The 22,688-nt window shown below is 54.9% G+C and overlaps 1 protein-coding gene across 4 annotated transcripts in view; it reads left to right on the top strand.

Annotated features, from left to right (window-relative positions):
• The window catches only part of GRIK4 (glutamate ionotropic receptor kainate type subunit 4), a 245,804-nt gene that overhangs the window by 207,603 nt on the left and 15,513 nt on the right, over nucleotides 1-22,688 (top strand). For all 4 annotated transcript variants that reach the window (XM_084868424.1, XM_084868422.1, XM_084868423.1 and 1 more), the window contains 5 exons: nucleotides 6,313-6,422; nucleotides 9,522-9,695; nucleotides 12,725-12,890; nucleotides 14,324-14,549; nucleotides 18,273-18,401. In XM_084868424.1, the coding sequence (XP_084724550.1) occupies nucleotides 6,313-6,422; nucleotides 9,522-9,695; nucleotides 12,725-12,890; nucleotides 14,324-14,549; nucleotides 18,273-18,401 (805 nt within the window). The remainder of the gene's footprint in view (nucleotides 1-6,312; nucleotides 6,423-9,521; nucleotides 9,696-12,724; nucleotides 12,891-14,323; nucleotides 14,550-18,272; nucleotides 18,402-22,688) is intronic.

The following is a 22,688-nucleotide window of genomic DNA, read 5'->3' as shown; positions in this document are numbered from 1 at the left end:
ACAAGAAGAACGGGAGAGTCACACTTGTGGGCGAGCTTGTAAATACTGCATCTGCCTCACTGAGTAGGGAGGGCCAGGAGAGACTGCTCAGTTAGGGATGGTTGGCCTGTTGGTCCCTCTGCTTCCCCCTAGAAGACAGGCCACAGCACAGCGAGGTCCCCAGCACCCTCCAGACTTCAGGGCTCAGCTGCCCTCTGCTCACTTGCAGCTTGGTGTCTGGTGGAGGCAGGCAGCCTCCTTCCACTAGTGAGTAAAGGGCAGGTAATTTAATGTCATGTATCCCTGACATGGCCCCGCTTCTGCACACATTTTTAAATGATTTAATTTTTTATTAATTTTAGAGACAGAGGAAGAGAGAGAAACATCAATTGATTGCCTCCGGCATACACCCCGACTGGGGATCAAACCTGCAACTTGGGCGTGTGCCCTGACCAGGAATCAAACCGTGACCTTTCGCTCCATGGGATGATGCTCAACCAGCTGAGCACACTGGCCAGGGCACCGCCTACTTTAACAAGAGAAGGAGGCTTCTGTTAGGTTGGTTAGAGCGGGTACAGCTGGTATTGAAAGGAGTTGGTGGAGGCACAGCAATGGACAGCAGAGGGTGGGCAAGATACCTAGTGGGCAGGGCAGGGAGGGAGCTGGCTGGGCCTCAGACCGCCATGGGCAGTCATCACATGGCCGGCACGTAGTTCTAGTTTGTCTGCTAAGCCCGAAGAACTTCCTTTCATCTTCATGCCAAACTAGCTCTTCGTGCACTGGTATTAGGTGGTTTTCCTGGCACTGCAGCCACTGGGGTCCAAGGTCACACAGCATATTCCCCTGTGTTAGTTGGCACCACATGGCTACCCAGCAGGGAAGTCACCAAAGCTCATCCCAGATGCCTGGTGAAGAAGCGACCCTCCCTCTTCTGATCCTCCTCGGGCCTCAGGTTCCAATTCCAGGAAAGGGGATGTTTATGTTCCCAGCCCGAGCTCACAGAGCCAACAGCTGTTAGGGCCTCAGAGAAGACAGCCCACTCCTCCAGGGAGACGCTTCCTTGCCCCGGCCACCAGGCGGCTCAGAGAGCACAGCTGGCCTGGGCCTGGTCCTCTCAGGCCTCCTGTTGGGCTTGGGGAAGAAGGCCCAGTGTCTGGAAGAAGAGAACGTCAAAACCCCAGGTTTCCAGGCAAAGGCAGAGAGAAGGTGAGGGTCTGGTCACAGACAGCTGTCGACAATGCTGTTGTCAAGACTCTTGTGGATAAAGGGAGTGTTAATCCTCTTTCTCCTCCTTTCACAGTGATGACAGCCCCCATTCCTCAGCACCTCCTCTGTGCCAGACACTCTCAGGCACCTGTGATGTGACTCTTGTTATGGGTTGAAGTGGGGCCCCTCAAAAAATACGTTCAAGTTCTAACCCTCAGCACCTATGAGTATGGTCTTATTTGGAAATCAAGTTAAAATGAGGTCATAGTGGATTAGAGTGTCTGGTTATAGTCACTAATGGTTATTGCCACTAGAGGAAGAGGGAAATCTGGACACAGTCGCACAGGGAGAAGACCGTATGAATCTGAAGACAGAGATTGGAGGGAGGTGTCCATAAGCCCGGAAACGCAGAGGCTTGCCGCACCAGGAGCTGGGAGAGACCAGGAAGGGTTCTTCCCTGAAGGCTTTAGAGAGAGCCTGGGCCCGCTCACATCTCCATCTGGGCCTTCCAGTTGCCAGGACCATGAGAAGGCACTTTTTTGTTGGTAAGCCACCAGTGTGTGGTACTTTGTGGTGGCCGCCCCCCGAGGAAACTAATGTGGCTGTTGTACTTGTTTTAAAAACTTGAACAAGATCACTTACCAATGAGTGAGAGAGAAGAGTTCAAAGCCAGGTGTAAGCCTATGTTCTCCTAGGATACCAGGCCTGCACCCTTATTTGTGGGACTTTTGAATAATTGTCCTGTGTACCCTTTCTCATTTGGCCCTCCGGACTGTTCTTTGAGGGAAAAGAGCCAGGATTACAATTCCATCTTAAACAAGGAGCTCGCACAGGGCTGGGCCTGGAACACAGGTGTCCTGACTCTCAGAACTGTGTTCCTCTTGGAGCTGCGCCTGGCAGAATTCCTGGTGTCTCTAGCTCACACTGTGTCTTGAACCCACCCTACCCCCTCCAGCAGCTGGGCCCTGAGGGAACACCCAAAAGCAGATGGAGACAGGGATTAAAAGGTGAGAAAGAAATAAAGGCCAACTTTGAATCAATGCCAAGCATTTTGCTGGATGTATTGCCCCTTTTTCAAGAAGGTCTTTTCACTTCAGAAAGATTGTCTAGGAAAATGGAGAACAGTGCTGAGTAAACCAGTGAATCATTTCTAATACTGCTTAATATTCTATTACAAGAAAACTGAAAATGAATAGTTTTATTTCTTAACACTAAATAACCTAATAGCCCATATAATGGAACTATGGCTTCCTGAATCATTTTAATGTTGATTATTTATTGAGTGCTCCTCTCTAAAGAAGCTAAAGGTGTTTTATCAACTTTAGTAATTCTCATGTTCTCCCTTCATGCCTATCATGGTGTCCTACGATATGGAAAAACAAGTGGCACTGGAGAAGTTGAGTGGTTTGCCTAGCATCACTCAGCAAGACAAGGGCAATGCCAGGGTTAGATCTTAGGTCTACTCACACCTGATTTCCAACAAGCAATATGAAATATAGGCTGCATCTGGGCTGTATGCAGGCAACAACCCCATCTGTGGGTTTTGTGTAAGAGGAATTCATTGATTATCCTTCCCCCTGGGAGTCACAGATGAGAATTGCATGCTAAACCAAAATGTCATCAAGACAACTCATTGCAGACACACTGAGGGGAGCTCCCCTTAGTTCCTGGGTTGGAACAAGAAGACATATGCTCTTCTGCCTCTTCCTGAAGGAGTAATTGAAACTGTTGTCTTATCCCTTCATCCCAAGTGTGTTCTATTGACCACTGGCCATGACTGGTCTCTGTAAATTGCCTTGAGTTCCAACGACTTTGCCAAGTCTTTGTCATTAGCTCTGCTGGAGAGGGGATGGAGTACAGGGGGGGAAAGGATGCATAACAGTAGTTTGTATGTAGGGAATGGTGACTAGGGTACAACTTTTCACAAACACAAGAGATCCCACCACAGTCGGACCCACTCTGTCCATCAGGAAAGGCTGACAGCATGCTGCCAGTGAGATGGAATCACTGGCATCTAAGTACCTTCCTCCAGGAGCGAGGCTGGTGTTGCCCTTATGGCTTCCCTGGGGAGCCCTAGGGGACCCTTATGACTCATGTTATAACCACAGGAACCCTGGGGAGTGACTATAACCAGATGGCACCCCCAACATCGTTAGCAGGTGTCACTGTAGGACACCTGCTGCATCGAGGGAGTGTCACTATAAAAGTACGTTCCCTCCTATCACATACCCCTTCCCTCATCCATTTCTGATTGCCATTAGATAGGAAGAGGCACGCACATACCTAGTGCACAGCCCTTACTATGTGTCGAGTTCTCAAAGCAACTACATGAAACAGGTTTTACTATTGCACCTGCTACAATGGAAACAAAAGCCCAGATAAGTTAGGCGACTTGCTCAGTGTCACACAGTTTGTAAGTGTAAGCCACGTCAATCCAAGTCTGTGTTTCCATTTGCTGCTTGTCATGCACCTGTTCCAGACTGGAAAAGCACTTGTGTTCTTCCTGTGATGTCACCTACTCCGGTACACACAGAACAATGCATCAGGGAGTTATAAGTTCTTTTAAGGATAAGAGGAATTGCCTACTTGCAAGGGGAGTTTGGTGCCACATCATAGCCCCTGGGCAGCTCCACAGGTAACATTCAAAGAATCTCACCATGTGGACTGCTCAGTTGGTGACCAGCCCTTTGGCTCTCTGAAGCACAGTGCAAAAGTCAAGGGAACCATTTTCAATTTTTGGTGGCATCTAATTTTCAATCCCATCTGCAGAGCTTGACTTGTCCTAGGCAATTGGGACATAGGCATTTATAACCAATTGCCGACCTTCAGAGTGGTGTATTCCCCCTGGAGAATGGCTCACCTTGCAGTCAACAGAGACGTGTAAAACCAGTGTAAATGCCTATAGATACCACAGAGTATATCTGTTGTTTTAAGGCATTATTTATTATAACTCAAGTTCGCACAATTTGTAAGTGGTGAAACCAGGATTCAGTTCTAGGCAGTCTGGCTGGCTGATAAATAATGGTGGTTATAAGTAAGTGATGTTGAAGAGTACTGTAAGGGGTGAGATAGAGCACATTGGAATTCTGCTGGCATTGAGGAGAAGGTGTGAAAGTAATTAGGGACATTATTGAATAAGAATAAGAAGGAGAAGACACAGTCCAGGGGCCATTTAAAGGAAAGCAAGCAGGGCATCCGTACAACAGGCCAACTAATGAGCACCAGATAAACGGAACTCATCACCATGATGTCAGCAAGCATGTGCCCTCCCTGGGCCAGGACCCTCCTGGGCCTTCCCACCCTGCAATGTGGAGACCTGGCATTGAGATCCAGAGAACACAGGGAAGCACTGAATTATTCAGAAGGAAAGTGTCACCATCATACACCTTTTGGATTGAGGAAAATCAATTACTTGGAAGAAATGCCTATAGCATATGGATCTGATTTGCTCCAAGCCTGGTACCTCAGAAGTCTTGGGAAGAAAGCCATCTAAAGCATCCCCACAGGAAAAAATGGTAGGCATTAGGATGCAAGTCCCATACTTCCCTTGGGCATCATATAAACTGTGGGCTCTGCCCAAGCCAAGACAGTGGAGGCCCAGACCCAAATCTCAAACGACTGCCCCTCTTTGCTCTCCAGTTGGCATCAGCCAATCATAGATGGAATCAGATGGTGCCTTGCCAAGTGACTAGATGTGTTCAGTGGAACTGCGACCTTACAGCACAGTGTCACTCAAGATAAAATCAAGGATAGATTCTGACTTCAGCATGCAATGGGGTTCCAGATTCAGAAATCAACAAGAAGAGATTTTTTCATTAAAAAATTTGAAAAATTTTTTGGGGGAAATTTTTCATACTCTCAATTGAGACACAGAGTAAGATGATCATGACTGACAAGGCACATTGGACTCAAGTAATGTTTGCCCAGAGTCGGTGGCCACACAAGGTGTGGGCATGGCAGCCCCCACCCACTGGGCTCGAAGATGGGGCCTGCGCAGTCTGCCTGCTGCTGGCTCTTAGCATGACGAGGAAGACACACCAGCCCCAGTACATAAGAGCAACGTGTCTTTGTATAGCCAGGGGTTGCTCACCAGTTTTCTAAGTGCGCATTTCAGTTGCAGTTTGAATTCAGTAATATTTTGTATTAGTTTCAGATGAACAGCATAGTGATTAGACAGTCATTTGTTTCACAGCATGGTCCCTCCCCTGATATTTCCCGTCCCCTCCTGGAACCGCTCAGGTCATTGCCGCATCGTTGGCTACATTCCCTGTGCTGTGCTCTCCACCACTGTGACTATTTTGTAACTGCCAATCAATACTTCTCCATCCCTTCACCTTTCACCCAGTCTCCAGCCCCCTCCACAAGGCAACCGTCAGTCTGTTCTCTGTGTCTATGAGTTTGTCTGCAGAATCCCTGAGCTTAGCACTGAGTTTCTATTCTATCCATGGACGCCCTAGATTTCTGGAATCATGAAATCACATCATTTTCCACCGGGAGTGGTCCTGTGAGAGCCAGTGGTCTCACTGTGAGTAGAAGTGGCCACAGGAACAGTGGGAGCTTTGGGGAGAGGCCGCCTGGCATGGTAGCCACCACTCAGCTCCAGCAGCTGAGAAGATGGGCCCGGTGTCTCCAGACCACCCAACAAAAGCAAGACTGCCAGAAATCTGGACTTTAAACAAAATCTCCATAACTAATGCTGGCAACTAATCAAAAGGAGGGAACACTGCAGGGTAAACAAGCAGCTGTCTGTGGGCTGCTTGTGGAATAAGCATGAGTGTGTCACCTCTGATCGAGTCCAGCTCCCACTGAGGCTGGGGGAGTGTGGAGTGGCCCAAGACTCACAGCTCAATCAAGTTCCTGGCTTTCTCCTTCTCCTCCCTCCCACTGCCCACAGCTTCCTGCTTCTCCTCCAGGTCCACTGTCCACAGCTTCCTGTGACCAGCTCCCTCCTTTGACTTCCATGACTCTGGCCAAACACACCCCTGGGCTGGGAACAAGCCCTGCTCAGCCAGAACCCAAGGCCATGCACTCCAGGACCAGCGCTCACCAGACCCTGCCCCCCTGCCTGGCCCCAAAGCCTTCTCATCGAATGTGTGCCGTAAGTCTTGTTTTTATTTCCTTCCCCAGGGACGCAAGCCTGGCTACTTCTCCTTCCTGGACCCATTCTCTCCAGGCGTCTGGCTCTTCATGCTTCTGGCCTACCTGGCCGTCAGCTGCATCCTCTTCCTGGTGGCTCGGTAAAGTTTTCCCATCTCTTTCCTCACACTGCCACCTCGTGTCCGCTTCTGGGAACTACCTGGGATGGGTGGGGAGGAGAAGGCCTTGGAGCCAAACTAGAGGAATGGAGGGAGTCAGAACCTGAACCACCCTGCCCAGCTATTGGCCTGGCACACCCATTCCCATGGCACACACATTCCCAAATGTGTAAATGCCAACAGGTGAGCTTGCCCAACCTTGCACATGCACTCCTGCCTCTCACCCTGCCTGCTTCCCTGTCTTCAGCGGCCTGTTCATGCAGGAGCCTTGGGTGGAAGGAGGGGAGGAGTGGAGGGGCAAGGAGATTAAGCACTCTGATTAAGCACTCTGCACTCCACTGCCTGGATCTACCACAAAATCTGAGTGATAGGCAATAGGAATGGGGATGGAGGCCTGGGCGCTGAGGCCTTCTCTGCCGAGGCCTGCCCTCTCCCCAGCCCAGAGCTGCCTGTGAAAACAAAGCTGCCTTGTTGGACTGGAACATGAGGGTAGCAGATGGCAGGGAGGCAGGATGGAGTGAGGCATTTGCCAGTAACATTAAGACACATAGTCCCATGAACCAGGAGGACATGGTTCAATTCCCAGTCAGGGCTTGATCCCCAGTTCGGAGCAAGTAGGAGGCAGCCGATCAGTGATTCTCTCTCGTCATTAGTGGTTCTCTCTCCCTTCTGAAATGAAATATATATATATATATATATATATATATATATATATATATATACACACACACATCCAGAGTGGCCAGATTATTATGATCTCTTATTATATAGGATATACACTCAATGTATATCCTATATAATAAAAGGCTAATATGCAAATTGTCCCCTCTACCAGGAGTTTGACCAGCAGGCAGGCCAGCCAACCGTCCATGTCACCTCCCCTGACCAGGCTGGCCAGACCTCCTCTCCTATGCAAAAATTCATTGACTGGGCCTCAAATACAAATATAAATGTAAATGTAAATGTAAATGTAAATGTAAATGTAAATGTAAATGTAAATGTAAATGTAAATATAAATGTAAATACTGAGTGGACAGATTATTATGCATTCAGAGATCATAATAATCTGGCCACTCACTGTATATATACTAGAGGCCCTGTGCATGAAATTCGTGCATGGGGAGGGGTGTTGCTTAGCCCGACCTGCACCCTCTCCAATCAGGGACCCCTTGAGGGATGTCTGACTGCCAGTTTAGGCCTGATCCTATGGCAGTTGGACATCCCTCTCACAATCTGGGACCACTGGTTTCTAACCATCTGCCTGCCTGCCTGGTTGTTCCCCAACTGACCCCTGCTGGGTTTGTTGCCCCCAACTGCCCCCTGTTGACCTGATCACCCCCAACTGCCCACCCGCCAGACTAGTCATCCCCTAACTGTCTGGAAGAAGTCAGACATCTGGAAGGTGTCCGGTCACCCGGTCTAATTAGCATATTATCCTTTTATTAGTATAGATAACCCAGACGAGGGGTTGGGAAGAACCTGTCCTCCCCTCTCCCCAGAAGCCCAAGACTGCCCTGGGCCTATGGAGAGCCAAGGAACCCCAGGCTGAGGCCTCCTGGGTGTGCACAGGAGGGTGTGCTCTCTAAGGCGTGGGGCATGGACCACCTGGCCCTTCATTACCCAGAAGCAGGACCCAGGCCAGGGCTCCTCATCCTCCCTCAGAGGGCGCCTCCGCTGAGCTCGGTGCCAGCAGTGAGGACAGCAAGGGTGCTTGTGCGGGAGGACAACTGCTCAGAGGGCACCTGGGGGCTGAGTGGCTCTGTCCCCCTCAGCAGCTGCTCTGCCTTGGCCACAGAGCCAGGCCTCCGTGTAGGTCCCACTCTCTCTGTGTGTGTTGGGGGGTTCTCCCTCAGAGCCGGCTCCTCAGTGGCCCCGGGGAGCTGTACTTCCTCCCATCAGAAGACAGGCCCCAAAACCACAGGGAGCCTAGCTGGGGGCAGTTCCCTGCCAACCAGGGGTGTTGCATCACCCAGTCTCTGCTGCTTCCTGGACATCAAAGCCCCTTTCAGGAAGCCATCAGGCCCCACAAAGAAAACCCTCTGACCGCCTGGTGGTCCTCAAAGATGCTGTGCATGCTGCTCGGCCACCACGTGCCCCTGGGGCCTGCAGCCCAGGCCAGTGCCAAGCCCCTGTGACAGCAGAGTGTCCCCGGGCACTGGCACGCTGCCTGGCCCCTCCCAGGCCGCACTGCCCGCTGCCCGTTAGGAGTGCTGCTGGAGCCTGGCTTTGCTGCTCCCCACTCTCCCCTGCCCCTTTGATTGAGCCCCTCCTGCATCCGCACCACAGTCTCAGTGACCTTGAAAGTGCTGGCAGTGGTCCTCCGGTTTGGCTACCAGCCCCCCCACCTCTCTCTCTCTCTCTCTCTCTCTCTCTCTCACACACACACACACACACACACTCACATACACACACACAGTCACACACACATACACACACTCTCACACACACTCACATACACACACACACTCACATACACACACACATACACATACACACACTCACACACACTCCCTCACATACACACACACTCACACGCACATACACACACTCTCACACACTCTCACACACATACACACACATACTCACACTCTCTCTCACATACACACACACTCACACACACACACACTCACATACACACACACTCTCACACACACACTGACATACACACACATTCTCTCTCATACACACACACACACACACACACACGCACACACGCACACACGCACGCGCGCCTGCCTCACTATTGCCTGCCAGAGCCTGAACCTCTCAGCCAGTTGCAGGCCCCATCCTTGGTTTTGTGTATTGGAGCTCTGCATCAGAATTCATGTGGAAAAGTAAACATGCTTCTATGATGAAAGCAAAACAACTACAAGCCGCCAGTATGGTCCAGGCCCCTGGGCTTTGGTTGGGAAAGTCCAAGTCCAGAAAAAGACACCTCTCCAGAGCTTGGTGCCCACAGTGAGGACTTGCCCAAGGCCACGAGCCCAGGGACAGTGCAGACCAGAGGTCAGAAAGGGGAGCCCGCCGAGCCCGCCCGTCCCCTGCCCCTCCGCAGCACCAGACATGTTCCTTTGCCCACAGGTTGACCCCTTACGAGTGGTACAGCCCGCATGCCTGTGCCCGGGGCCGGTGCGGCCTGCTGGTGAACCAGTACTCCCTGGGCAACAGCCTCTGGTTTCCGGTCGGCGGCTTCATGCAGCAGGGCTCCACCATCGCCCCGCGGGCCTTGTCCACGCGCTGTGTCAGCGGCGTCTGGTAAGATGGCAGAGAAGGGCCTCGTAGGCGGGACCTCAGGGTGCCTGCCTCCAAAGAGCCCTGCTCGGGGTGCACACCGCTCGCCTGGGGCAGAACCTGGATCCCCGGGGAGAGAGCCACAGCCTCTGCCTGGCCAAGTCCACCAGCGGGGAGTGGAGGGGCGCTTTGGGGCATCCTGCCCCTGCCCTCACACACAGACTGACTGAGACGGACTGAGAAAGCAGATGAAAGGCCTCAGCAGAGCGAGGATGCGCAGACTGGGAGTGGCCTGAGGCCCAGCAGCCGGCAGGGCCTGTGCAGATAGATGTGCAAACAGGAGCATGGGCAGGAAATGCTATGGGTGGAGCCTGGCCCAGCCACCTCGCCGCCTGCCTCTTACCTCTCGGCTAGCCTCCTGCCCTCTGCACCGGGCATGGGTTTCCCAGGCCTGTCCGCCTCAGCGGGGAAGGGGCGGTGAGAGCAGGAGGCGGGGGATGCAAATCCGAGGTCACTCTGAATTAGACAGGCCCTGGGGGGCAAGTGGACAGCACACAGCCAGCCTCTGGTCTCCCAAGCAGAGGGCCAGCCTCCCCCAAAGCTCCAGTCCTCCTTCTCCTCCTCCTCCTCCTTCTCTTCCTTCTCCTCCTCCTCCTCCTCCGGCTTGCCAGGCAGCAGCTGCAGTGAGGGGAAACTCTTTGACACGTGAAGTACTGTTGACATGTGGACTAGACTGGCTTTAGACAGGACAGGAGGAGCTGACAGGGAATGTGCACCAGAGAGACAAGCTTACAGAGCACCAGCCCCCGCCTGCACTCGGAAGCCCACCTCGGGCTTGGCTGTCACACACACACACGGTCCAGTGTGTGAGGCCCAGGACAGGGCAGGGGGCATGGCAGGGGGTCTGCACAGCAGCCAGAGGGGCTGACAGGATGGGAACACGGCTGGGACAGCAGCCCTTCCAGGCTGGGCTGTTGTTTCCTGGGGTTAAAGCATTTGGTCGGGGAGCTCGCACCCTGTCACACAGTCCATGGCTCCACATAGTGAACCAGGCTCCCATTGCCCAGAACAGAAGGGACAGTCTCAGGGCATCTGAACGTCCAGGAGGCCTGGGCAGATGCCATGGAGATGAGAGAGTCAGCTACAAGGTCTGGCCCTGCCTCCCGGGCCCTGCTTCCCGGGGCCTGCCTCCAGGGCCCTGCCTCCGGGGCCTCTCTCCTGGGCCCTGCCTCCAGGGACCTGCCTCCGGGGCCTGCCTTGCAGAGTGTACTGTTCCCGTGGCTATGTTCCCCTCTGCCCGCACCGGGCCCTCCTGTGCAAGTGCCTGGCTCAGAGACTCCGCTTCCCAGCGAGCGTGTGTGTGGCGCCTCCCTCTGCCTCCTGGAGTTCTGGGTCGTTAACTCGGGGCTCGGTTTGGTGCTCGCTGGGGGACTGGGAGAGGAAGACAGGCCGCCCTTAGCCTCCTCGCCCAGAGCAGGTGGCAGGCAGGCCGTGGAGCTCACCATGGACTGCCTTTTTCAGACGGGAGTGGGGATCACATGCTGTGGAGAGAGGGGGGGATGGATGCAGAATCTGCTTTCTCAGCAGAGGCAAAGGCCTGCACTGACCTCTGACCCCTTCCATTGTGACAGGGCATAGACAGCCACATGTCCGAGACTGAAGCTGAGTGTAAGGGCTGAGGAACCTCCCCAGCCAACGACAAGGTGGCGTCCACGCCCAGGGCTCCTTATGCCAGGGTCCTAGTCAAGACTGCTGAGTACAGTCACCTTCACCCTCACCGGGGCCACTCACCTCCCCTCCCCCGCTTCCTCGGGTCGTGGGCATGAGAAACTACTCCCAGCCGCGTGCAGACCTCGGCGGAAGCCGGAGAGCAGGTGGGGCTTAGAGCACACTGGCCTGCAGCCATACGCAGAGAAGGCAGCCAGCGGGCCCCCCCACAGCGGTGACAGGCCCATCTTCACCTTCTCTACACCCACACTCTGCTGGGGCGCACAGGTGACCCGTCCCCTAATCTCCCATCTGCTCTCACAGCTCTCAAGGCCCAGCAGGCATTAGCACCCACTCACTAGGCCTGCAAGCAGCTCAGGGGACATGGCTCCTCCCCCCATCCTCACAGTAGACAGGACAGTGCCATGACTAGAACCGTCACCTCCCTGGGTGTCCGACACATGTGTCTGGTGACTGGGCATGTGACTGTCCCACCAGGTGCCCCTGTCCCTCCTGGGAGGCAGCCCGAGGGAGCCCTGGGAGAGTGGCAAAGCTGACGGCAAAGCCGCCTGGGAGCCCTGGCTTCTGAACCCGGGGCCGCCCCACGCCTGCGCGGGCACCGTCTTCCTGAGTGTGAGGCCTCATGGACTCAGCCTCCCCGGGTCTGAAGTGTGACTATCCAGCGCAGGCGTGCCCAGGTAGATCCTGGAGCCCCTGCACACAAGTGAATTGGGGTGCAGAGCCATCCTGCTTGTCTAACGCCTTCGGGAGCAAATGGTTTTAGGGCTTTGTGTGCATGCTGCCCAAGTGGCACAGTGACTGTCATTTTAAATCAGCTCCATCCGCCCAGTACAGCGGCTTCTCCTTTGAAGTCACACGAGCACATGTGTCCCAGATGCCACTTCTGAGCAGCTCACAGAGCTTGTCAGCCGTCTGAGGCGTTTCTGCCGTGACAGTCCGCAGACTGGGGTCAGCTCGAGCTGCTGACAGGTGCTGTGCCCTTGGAGCTGCAGGGCCTCATCGGAAAGCCGGGATGACGGCTGTCCCTCAGCCCCCACACGGCACTGCTCCCCTGAAGGTTGGCTGTATCCTGAGGAGACAGCCCAGCTCTGAGCAGAACCTCAGAGTCTCCGCCTGCTCACTTCACACCCATTCCTGTTAGCCTCCCAAACTGCTCCTGTGCACACACACCCTCATTGGGTAACAGGACCCTGCCTCCTTCCGGGCAGCCTCACACACCTGGCCCTTCCCGAGAGGGACCCCGGTTTACCCCCCAATCCCCCCAACCCCCTTGCATCCACTCCTGGGCGAGCCTTGGGGACACACGCCCTGTTCGTCCTGTGCAGGTGGGCGTTCACGCTGATCATCATCTCCTCCTACACGGCCAACCTGGCCGCCTTCCTGACGGTGCAGCGCATGGACGTGCCCATCGAGTCGGTGGACGACCTGGCCGACCAGACCACCATCGAGTACGGCACAATCCACGGCGGCTCCAGCATGACCTTCTTCCAAGTAAAGCCACTGGGTCGCTCACCAGCAGGGGGATGGGCAGCATACCGGGAGAGGTCTGTCCCTGGGCAAGGGCCTCTCTCTCCATCCAGATCTCTCTGGAGCATCTGCTTTGGGGTTCACATGAGACTGGGGTTCCTCCTGCTCCAGAAAACGCCCTGAGGTCCCCAGAGACTTGGGATTAGTGTTGGCCTGTCCCGAGTATTGCCTGTAGACAGAGTGATAGCTGAGGTTGTTTTAGGTACTATTTGGCAGAACTAATTTTTTAATTGCAGTAGCTTCATATTTCTTTTTAAATGAGTGTTAGAAATGTATATGCAATGAATCTAATCTGTGCTTCACTTACTATATTACTGCATAGGATGAGGCTAATGTATATGTTGAAATGTTTTCTAACTTACTTTAATTTTATAGGTCACTGAGACAAAGCAAGATTAAAATAATATGCAAATGACTGGTGTGTAAGGAACACTAGATTAAAATGCTCTGGTTTTATTGATCCCAGACTGTATGGGTCTCAGATCAGAACCCTCGTGGCTGCTTGGGTTCCCTTGCGAGGCCCCAGAGGCCTGCCAGGGGGTGAGCTGAGCAGCAGACAGAGGACGGGTTCCCACAAGCTCAGGGCCCAGGGAAGCAGGGCCCAGAGCTAATGGTGGAACCAGCCACGTTCATTTTCATGAACAAGTTCAGGCCTCGGTTTCTGTTTCCCCATGAGGCCTGGAACCTGTGGACACAGGGCCAGTGATGGCACCCTGCACACACAGGGTTTGGCAAGACCCCGGAGCGCTCCACCCTGTTATTACTGTTGTTCCTGAACTGAAGCTGGCCTAGGGCTGCCGGGGAAGACCTGGTGCTGGCCTGCAGACGACATCTCTGTGACAGTCCTGGCTGGAGTGACACCCCAGTTCCCATTCTCGCTGCAGCCTCTTGGCAGGCGAGGCCACACCAGGCACACAGCAGCCTCAGCCTGCGGACCTGTCCCTCCTTGTCCTTCTGTGAAAGGCGTCAGACTCCCTCCTCCCCTGCCATCAGGGAAGGGGAAGTGATGGGACAGGAAGGGCCATGGGATAGGATGGGACGAGGAGCAGGAGGGCAGATGTAAGGCCCACTGTGACTCCCGCCCCACTTTATGTTCCCGTTAATCCCTACACAAGGATATTTTTCCTTTGATTTTTAGAGAGAGTGAAAGCCGAGGGGAGAAAGGGGGAGAGACAGACAGAGACACATCAATTGATTACCTACCCCAGACACCCCAACCACAGCCAGGCAAGAGCCTGCAACCAAGGTCCATGCCCTTGATGGGAATCGAACTGAGGACCCTTCAGCCCGCAGGCCAATGCTCTCTCCACGAGCCAACCTGGCCAGGGCTCTCTCTTCCTTTTAAACTAACATTTCATTTTCTCTCCCTCCTCCTGCTTCTGTGTGCCCTTTCCCAGAACTCCCGCTACCAGACCTACCAGCGCATGTGGAACTACATGTACTCCAAGCAGCCGAGCGTGTTCGTAAAGAGCACGGAGGAGGGGGTTGCCAGGGTGCTCAACTCCAACTATGCCTTCCTCCTGGAGTCCACCATGAATGAGTACCACCGGCAGCGCAACTGCAACCTCACGCAGGTCGGGGGCCTGCTGGACACCAAGGGCTACGGCATCGGCATGCCCGTCGGTACGCAGAGCCCAGCCGGGGTGGCCTCAGCCAGAGGGGGGAGCACTAGGCCTCTGAGTGCCGCCCGGGATCCACCGCCTGATTCTAAGCCCAGGGTGGCCGTGATGTTGGGTGGGCATTGCTGAGAGCTCAAACCCACATGCTCCCACCAATCAGTTCTCAGTCCTTACTCATTGGAGGGCCACTTGATTAGGTATTGAGAGGGCAGGGCGGGGCGAGGATGAGCTCCCAACTCCGCCCAGCAGGGCGGAGTTATCCCTAGCCCTCACCCAACCAATCAGGGTTAGCCAAGGCAGTGACATCATCACCGACCAGAGTAAAACCCCTGGACTGGGAGAAATTTTCTCTCTTCTGCCATGCTGCCGGTGTGAGTGGGGGAGCCCATGCTAGCATGGTAAAGGCTCTTTTGTTTATTGCATCGGACTCGGCTCCCTGGTGGTCCTTGGGGATCACGAAGTCTGGGCGTAACATATGGGGGAATTCGTCCGGGATCCCCAGCCAGGACCATGAGAGACCCGATCCGGAGAGCCTGACTGGCCGTGGTAGGTGTGTGCGCGCGCTGGAGGGACGTAAAACCCCTCATGGAATTGGTGCCCGAAGACGCCTGGTGGACGCACCATGAAGGCCATGGGCAGGAGGATCAGAAGACGTTCTGACCTCCCTGGAGGGCCCTAGAGGGACCCTCATGGGGAGAGGAATGAATCCTCTCCAGGACGAGGTGAGCGGCGTGAGCCGTTACCTCACCTGCAGAAAGTGAGCCTTTCCCAGGTCTGAGTTTGGTATCTGCGGGCGAAATGGTGCCCGGCGAAGTGTGGCTGGCGTGGCAGTGCGGGGCCCCCTGGCGGCGTTGGGTCAGAGGGGGTGCTCCCGCAGGGCTCAGTCTGCATGTCGGAGCGCAGCTGGGCAGTGGTGGCCTTGCTCAGGGAGCAGGCACCTGGGTTAATTTGCTGGCTGCCTGGAGAAGGGGAAGTGGAGCCAGGAAGCCGCTGGGGCGACCCGCGCTTTCTCCTTGGGGGCTGCCTGAGTAAGGTGGCTGGGGCGGCCGAAGCAGCCTCGCTCCGGGGGCCTGGGCCCGGGGGGCCTGGGCCGGTGTGGAGGCCTCAGGTCCGTGGCAACATCCGGTACGGAAGAAGAGCTCAAGGGCAAATCTCTGTGCTCAGTAAAGAGAAAAGGCCAGTTCAAAACGAGTGCGCATAGTTTTGGGCTGTGCTTAAAACTTTTCTGTGTACAGAATGAGCTTTAAAAGTGGTGAAGGTTAACTGGGAGATAAATTAAAACTGGTGTCCCAAGTCATTGTAAGCAGCTTTTGAAATTCCCCGCCATGAGGCGGAAACTAGATGGTAATGGTAACAAGTTTACGTGAATGGTGGTGAATGGCCGGGAGTCTTCAGCTAAAGAATGTGTTCATTTACATTTGAATGCTACTCCAGTGATCTGCAGGGAGTGGCTGGTGATTCCTTGGTGAAGCTCCCAGATGGCCTTGCTTACAATGGTTAGTCTTCCTTGTCATTGGTATCAGCTAAGCAGAGTCATATAGCTTCTTAAGTATGAATTGTGATTGATCTATGAACAAAATTCATTCTTTTTTCTGACATTGTCTTAAATCCTAGTAAACCACCTCTGGTGCGGAGAGGTCTAGGTAAGGCCAGAGAGCACAAGATATGACTTGCCAGCTTTAAAAGTTCAAAGTATAAATTGAATTAGGAAAAGTTAATTGCAGTAACTAGATGCCTAGAATATGACAGGTTAAACTGTATTATGTGTTAAGAATAAGCAGTAATGATCAAAGATCTCAAGGGTTGATTTATTCTCATTTGTCAGATGAAAAAGTATGTAATGCTTACACTTAAAAAATTATTTTAAGTCAGTGATGCAGTATTTTTTTTAAGTCAGTTTTTCTAAAGTAATGTTTAATGTAACATATGAAACTTTTATATTTGATTTGTTTTGTTTTGCTTTTCTCGTATACCATTGTTGTTGAATTTGGGCTTGTACCTGCATCTTGTATTTTGTTTAAACTTTGGGAATCATTTTTGGTTTCAGTCATGTGTATCTACTTTATAGATTTAAGTAGACTTCATCACAAAGGTTTATAATTTATTTAGAATTGTGTTAAAACAATGTGAAAATTTGTTGTTTATACTGAAAGGAAGTAGGCTGAGTCAATGATTTGACTAGGCACATTAGACAAGCGGGGAATGAGAGGGCAGGGTGGGGCGAGGATGAGCTCCCAACTCCGCCCAGCAGGGCGGAGTTATCCCTAGCCCTCACCCAACCAATCAGGGTTAGCCAAGGCAGTGACATCACCACCGACCAGAGTAAAACCCCTGGACTGGGAGAAATTCTCTCTCTTCTGCCATGCTGCCGGTGTGAGTGGGGGAGCCCATGCTAGCATGGTAAAGGCTCTTTTGTTTATTGCATCGGACTCGGCTCCCTGGTGGTCCTTGGGGATCACGAAGTCTGGGCGTAACAGTATGAGGTAATTAATTATTTATTTTAATATGTTTTTACTGATTTCAGAGAGGAAAGGAGAGAAAGAGAGAGAGAGAGAGAGAGAGAGAGAGAGAGAGAGAGAGAGAGAGAGAGAGAAAGAGAGAGGGAAACATTAATGATGAGAAAGAATCATGGATCGGCTGTCTCCTGCACCCCCACACTGGGGCTGCACCCCCCAACTGAGGCCACAACCTAGACATGTGCCCTGACCAGGCATCGAACCATAGGTCAACACTCCACCACTGAGCTACACCGGCCAGTGATGAATTAATTCATTACTACATGGCATGTTGGTACCCTTGGTGGGGTTTTTTAGCCTCTGCTTTCCCCTCTTCTGCCCGTTGGCACTTCTCTGTTGGTTAGCATCTTGTAATGGGAAGGAGAAGGAGGAGAAAACTCACATGAATTCATTTTGCTACCAGTGTCCCAGGGCAAGTTTATTACAGAGGAAGACTGACACAGATTGGATGAGAGGCTTTGCAGTCACAGTGCTCTCACAGATGCCCTGCTCTGGGTCAGCTTCCGGGTCAGCATCCAGCTTGTGGGCACGTGCCCTCTGGCTGGCATGGGAGATAGAGAGGCTTGGCTTCCAGACCGTGGCTGCGGCCCTGCTTCTAGCGGGAGCTGTGCTCCGAGTGCTCCTCTCCAGAGCTGCAGGGCGGCCTGTGCTGCTGGCTGTGAGTGTGGGGGCATCTGACATGGTTCCCAGGTGACTGGGTGCACACCCTCCTCCACACGCCACCAGGAGCCATGCTGGAGGGCTGACCTCTTCCAGCCACAGGGAGGAAGTGGGAACTGAGGCCACCAGGCCACAGGGGGAAACTGGCATACTGCTGTCATCTGTGTTGGCACCTCACACGCACCGCTCAGATTCTGTCAGCTCTGGACACCAGGTGGCCTGGGAGAGAAGAGTCAGGGCTGCAGCCAGGCCGGCTGGGAAGCACCTGCTCGCTGGCTGCGGGACCTTGTTCAGTCCTTTACCTTCTCTGAGGCTCAGTCATCCCGCCTGGAAAACTGGTGGCTCGTGCCTACCATGTGGGGTACTTGTGAGGTGGATCTGACTTCATGTCAGGTGCCTTCCCACAGGGCCCAACACCAGCCTGCTTGGGGGAATGCTGGCGCCCTCCCATCTTTCCCATAGCCCCCAGGGAAGTGGGGGTTGGCCGAGGCTCCTGAGGGAGCGGATGCCGGGAGGACTCATGCCCCGCCGCTGGGCTCTCTGTGCCGCAGGCTCAGCTTTCCGGGACGAGTTCGACCTGGCCATCCTCCAGCTGCAGGAGAACAACCGCCTGGAGATCCTGAAGCGCAAGTGGTGGGAAGGGGGGACGTGCCCCAAGGAGGAGGACCACCGAGCCAAAGGTAAGGGCTGCAGGCCGTGAGCTGGTCCTGTGGCCGTCCCACCAGGGGATTCCCAGTGTGCACAATGGCCTTGGAAGGAGCCAGGGGTGGGCTGGGGCTGCCTGGCTCCTGCCTCATGGTCCTGGCAGAGGCCAGTGTCAATGCCCACCTGTCTTAGGTGCCAGCGGCACTTCCACCCTCGCTCCCCATCCAGCAACCTCTCACCTAGACACCTCCCACTCAGCCACCTCTTCCCTCTTCCCTTCTCCTTCCCCCTCCCCTCTCCCCCCTCTCACCTCCCACCTCCCACCCACCCATCTCCTGCCCGCCCACCTCCCACACCTCCTCCCTCCCCCCTTCCACCTCCCACCTGCCCACCTCCCACCTCTCACCACCTCCCACCTCTCACCTGGACACCTCACCATGGCCTACATTTCACCCTCGTCCACCCCGCCCCACCTTCCACCCTCACCCCTCCTGAGGGTCCTGAGCCCCAGTATATTCTTTAGGGGACACATACCCTGCTTTGCCCAGAGTCCTGCATCAGACCAGCTGTGGGTTATGTTTAAAAGTGCCCTCACCCTCAGAGCATCCAGGCTGTCCTACCTCCCTTTGCCATCTGCTGTAGCTCTGCCCAGAACTGTCCCCTCACTCCCCTGAGGAGGGCAGTGGTGCCTGGAGTGATAGCACCTGGCGTCCCCACCCTCTGCGTGAGGATCCCAGTGTCTCTCAGTCTCTCCTCGGGCTCTACCCTGAGGGACCTCATGCCTGTGCCTCATGGGCGCGCCCTCCTTGGTCAGGGAATCTCTGCTCTTCCTATCGCTGGGCCCCAAGGCACACCCTTCCTAGCGGTCTGCTCCCCAAAAGCCAAGTGTGGAGGATGCAATCTCTGTGCATCCAGAGGAAAGAGAGATAGGGGCAGGGAAAGGCATCAGGGAACTTTCAAGATTGGACAGAATGAACCTGATGAGAAGGTGCCCAAAACCTGAACAGCCAGGAGGGCACCGCAGGCAGCAGGTGCCCGAGGACAGGCCTGGAGGCAGCGGCCGCAGTGGACAGGCTGTGGGTAGGCTGTGGCAGAGGCCGCAGTGGGCAGGCTGTGGGTAGGCTGTGGGCAGAGGCCACATTGGGCAGACAGTGGGCAGAGGCTGCAGTGGGCAGGCAGTGGGCAGGCAGTGGGCAGAGGCTGAATGGGCAGGCAGTGGGCAGGCTATGGGCAGGCAGTGGGCAGAGGCTGCAGTGGGCAGGCTGTGGGCAGGCAGTGGGCAGAGGCTGAATGGGCAGGCAGTGGGCAGGCTATGGGCAGGCAGTGGGCAGAGGCTGCAGTGGGCAGGCAGTGGGCAGACAGTGGGCAGAGGCTGCAGTGGGCAGGCAGTGGGCAGGCTGTGGGCAGAGGCTGCAGTGGGCAGGCAGTGGGCAGACAGTGGGCAGAGGCTGCAGTGGGCAGGCAGTGGGCAGGCAGTGGGCAGGCAGTGGGCAGGCTGTGGGCAGAGGCTGCAGTGGGCAGGCAGTGGACAGGCTGTGGGCAGAGGCTGCAGTGGGCAGGCAGTGGGCAGGCTGTGGGCAGAGTCTGCGGCATTGCAGGTGGTGCGGAGATGAGCCCGGGAATAGATGGCTGCCCATAGGGTGGCACCAGGGGAGCTGTGGGCAGCCACGTGGCTCTCCACCACCCATCCCTATGTAGACACATGTGACCAGGCCTGGAGAGCTGAAATAGTGAGATTGTCCACATGTTGGCGTTGGTCAATGCCCGGAACAGCGGTGAGCGCGCTGGGGAAGAGGCCCGTTGGCAGGGAAGGGGGAGGGGATGTGTTGGCGATGTACCTGAAGCATCTGAACTGGAAGTGGAGGGGCCCTGGGCCAGGGTGAGAGCTTTGGTCCTTCCTGGGACTGACTAGGAGGCTGGGCCCTGCTCCTGCCCAACCCGCGGCGCCCTCTGTGCTGGGTGGGCGCTGGTCAGAGGACACTGCATTCTGCATCTCTGCCTGGGTGACGCCCCTAGACAGGGACCCAGTGTCACTGCTTCTGAGCCCCCAGCCTCCCCGGCGCCTGGCACAGGTTGGCAGGTCGATGTTTGCGGGAGGGACTGTGCTGACAGCTGCCACGGTAACCATGGCTGAGTCTCTTGGGCCCTGCGGCAGCGACTGAAACTGTGCTTGCGATTCCTCCCTGGGTGGAACCTTCATGCCCAGGTTTCTGTGCAGCCCAGGCGCCCTGCCCAGGAAGCCGGGGGCAGAGCTAGCGGCCTCGGAGCCGGAGCCGGACACTGGCCTCGCTTCCCTCCCGCTGCCCTGGGTGCTCAGCCAGGCACCCCACCGCACCGCCTGGCACCCTTCCCCTGGAGCAGCTACTGAGTCCCTCACTCCCTGGTTCCCCTGCCCCTTACCCGAACCCACTGCAGGCCCTCACCTTGGGCGCTCACTTCTATGTGTGCATGTGCGTACGTGTACAAGTGCACGTGTGTGTGCATGTGTGTGTGTGTGTGTACGCGCGCTCCAGTGCGCTTGCTCATCTACGCTCTCAAGCAGACACACGTAGGGAGGGCGACCTGGGTCTGGGTGCCTCAGTTTTCACGCAGGGACCTCGATGTACCATCTCTCCCCTGGGATGCCATCCAGAGTCCAATGGGCTCTGTGCCCCCACCCTTCCCCCAGGAGTGAGATTCTTCACGTCTTCACACGCAGAGCACGGCTCTCCCTGGGGCTGGTCTGAGGGGTCGGGATCAGGGCCTGTGGGTCAAACGGACCCACTCCACAGGTGTTCTTGTGCTGACACTCCTCAGGCCACGGCGCCCGGGGCCCTTCGTGGGAGAGAGGCAATCATTTTCCGTGTCAGACTGCCAGGAAGATGGGAGGAGTTACCCCGTGCTCAGCACTCGTCACCGTGCCTGTGCCTGGCACACAGGAAATGAGTTCGGGTTTATTCTAAAATCTTGGTCTAAAGAAGCAATAGGGCAGGAGAGTCTAAACCACATGTGTCAAACACAAGGCCCGCGGGCCAAATCCAGCCCGCCAGGCCTTGCAATGTGGCCCGCACCGCGCTGTCATCACTGCACTCCGCTGTCAGTTTATGACATTGTCAGTTTATGACTGTTCAGTAAACCATTCGGCCCGCGATTTAGGCTGGATTTTAGATTTTGGCCCCTTCTCTGATTGAGTTCGACACCCCTAGTCTAAACAGTGTCCACAAGCCACGGTGCCTGTCCACTCACTCCACACTCCGTCAGACTACATCACTCTTCGGAAACCGACGCTTAGGGCATTTATTTTGTGTTTGTTGACATCTGTCTCTCGTGGACTAGGAGAAACCCAAGGTCAGGGCCTGGTTCTTGTTTTTGTATCCCAGTATGATATCCGCAGCAGTATTGGATGAAAAGATAAGCAACAAATGAATGAACAAATGAATAAATGAGCAAACTTCTCAAGGACCTCCAGCCCAGTACCATCTCCACCTCATCCTATGTCCGCTTCCTCCCGAGCAGGGACACTGACCCGGGTGCTGGCATTTGGCAGTGTTCACGGTCCCCGCTGCACCCTGCAAACACTGTGGCCCTGCCTGCCAGGCCTGTGCTGGGCTCTGGGTGACAGAGAGGAACACGATGTGGCCCTTTGCCCAGAGGCTGCCTGGTGCTGCGTGCGGGCCCACTTTAGTAACGGGTTCTGAAGCCCAGAGGAAGACGTGACTGGTTCTGGGCAGAGGTCGGGAATGCTTTGGCAGACGTTTGGCCGGAACCTGGAAGATCTGTGAGAGCCACTGTTTTAGGAGCGCTGGGGGCACAGGGGCTGCCCGCGCAACTGCTCTGGGTAAGCAGGAGGAGGTTGGAGCTGCAGGGCACTGAGGCCTGGCACTGTCCAAGGCTTCCCACAGAGGGCGAGTAGCAGAGGAAAATGGTCACACGCCTGGGATGTGCGGGCATAGCCTCAGGTAGCCACCATGCTTAGAATTTCCGTAAAGTGTTCCGTGTTGTCCTACATACACGTGTGAATTTTGCATCTGACTGCATGTTTATTTAATGTAGAAATGTTTTTCTACCTAAGCTTGAAATAAGTCAGCACTCCAGGAAATAGCCCCACAGAATGCCCAGAATTCAGCTGGTGCCCTGGCACGTGAATCCCACTCCGGGTTTGAGGGCATTGGCTGCAGACCTCCTGGGTCCTGGGTGAGATGGGGCAGGATGGAAGCAGTGCTGTGAGGTAGAGCTCTGAGCTCTTGGTGGCATTCGTGGGCCCAGGGCACAGTCATTGCAGAACAGTGTTCTTAGCAGTCATAGTGTTTGGTCTTAGCCAGTTTGGCTCAGTGGATAGAGCA

This window comes from Pipistrellus hanaki (assembly GCF_964339955.1).
Source record: "Pipistrellus hanaki genome assembly, chromosome: 19".
In the NCBI taxonomy this organism is placed as follows: Eukaryota; Metazoa; Chordata; class Mammalia; order Chiroptera; family Vespertilionidae; genus Pipistrellus; species Pipistrellus hanaki.
Note: the sequence above shows the minus strand (reverse complement) of the source record. Positions and strands in the feature narration are given on the sequence as shown.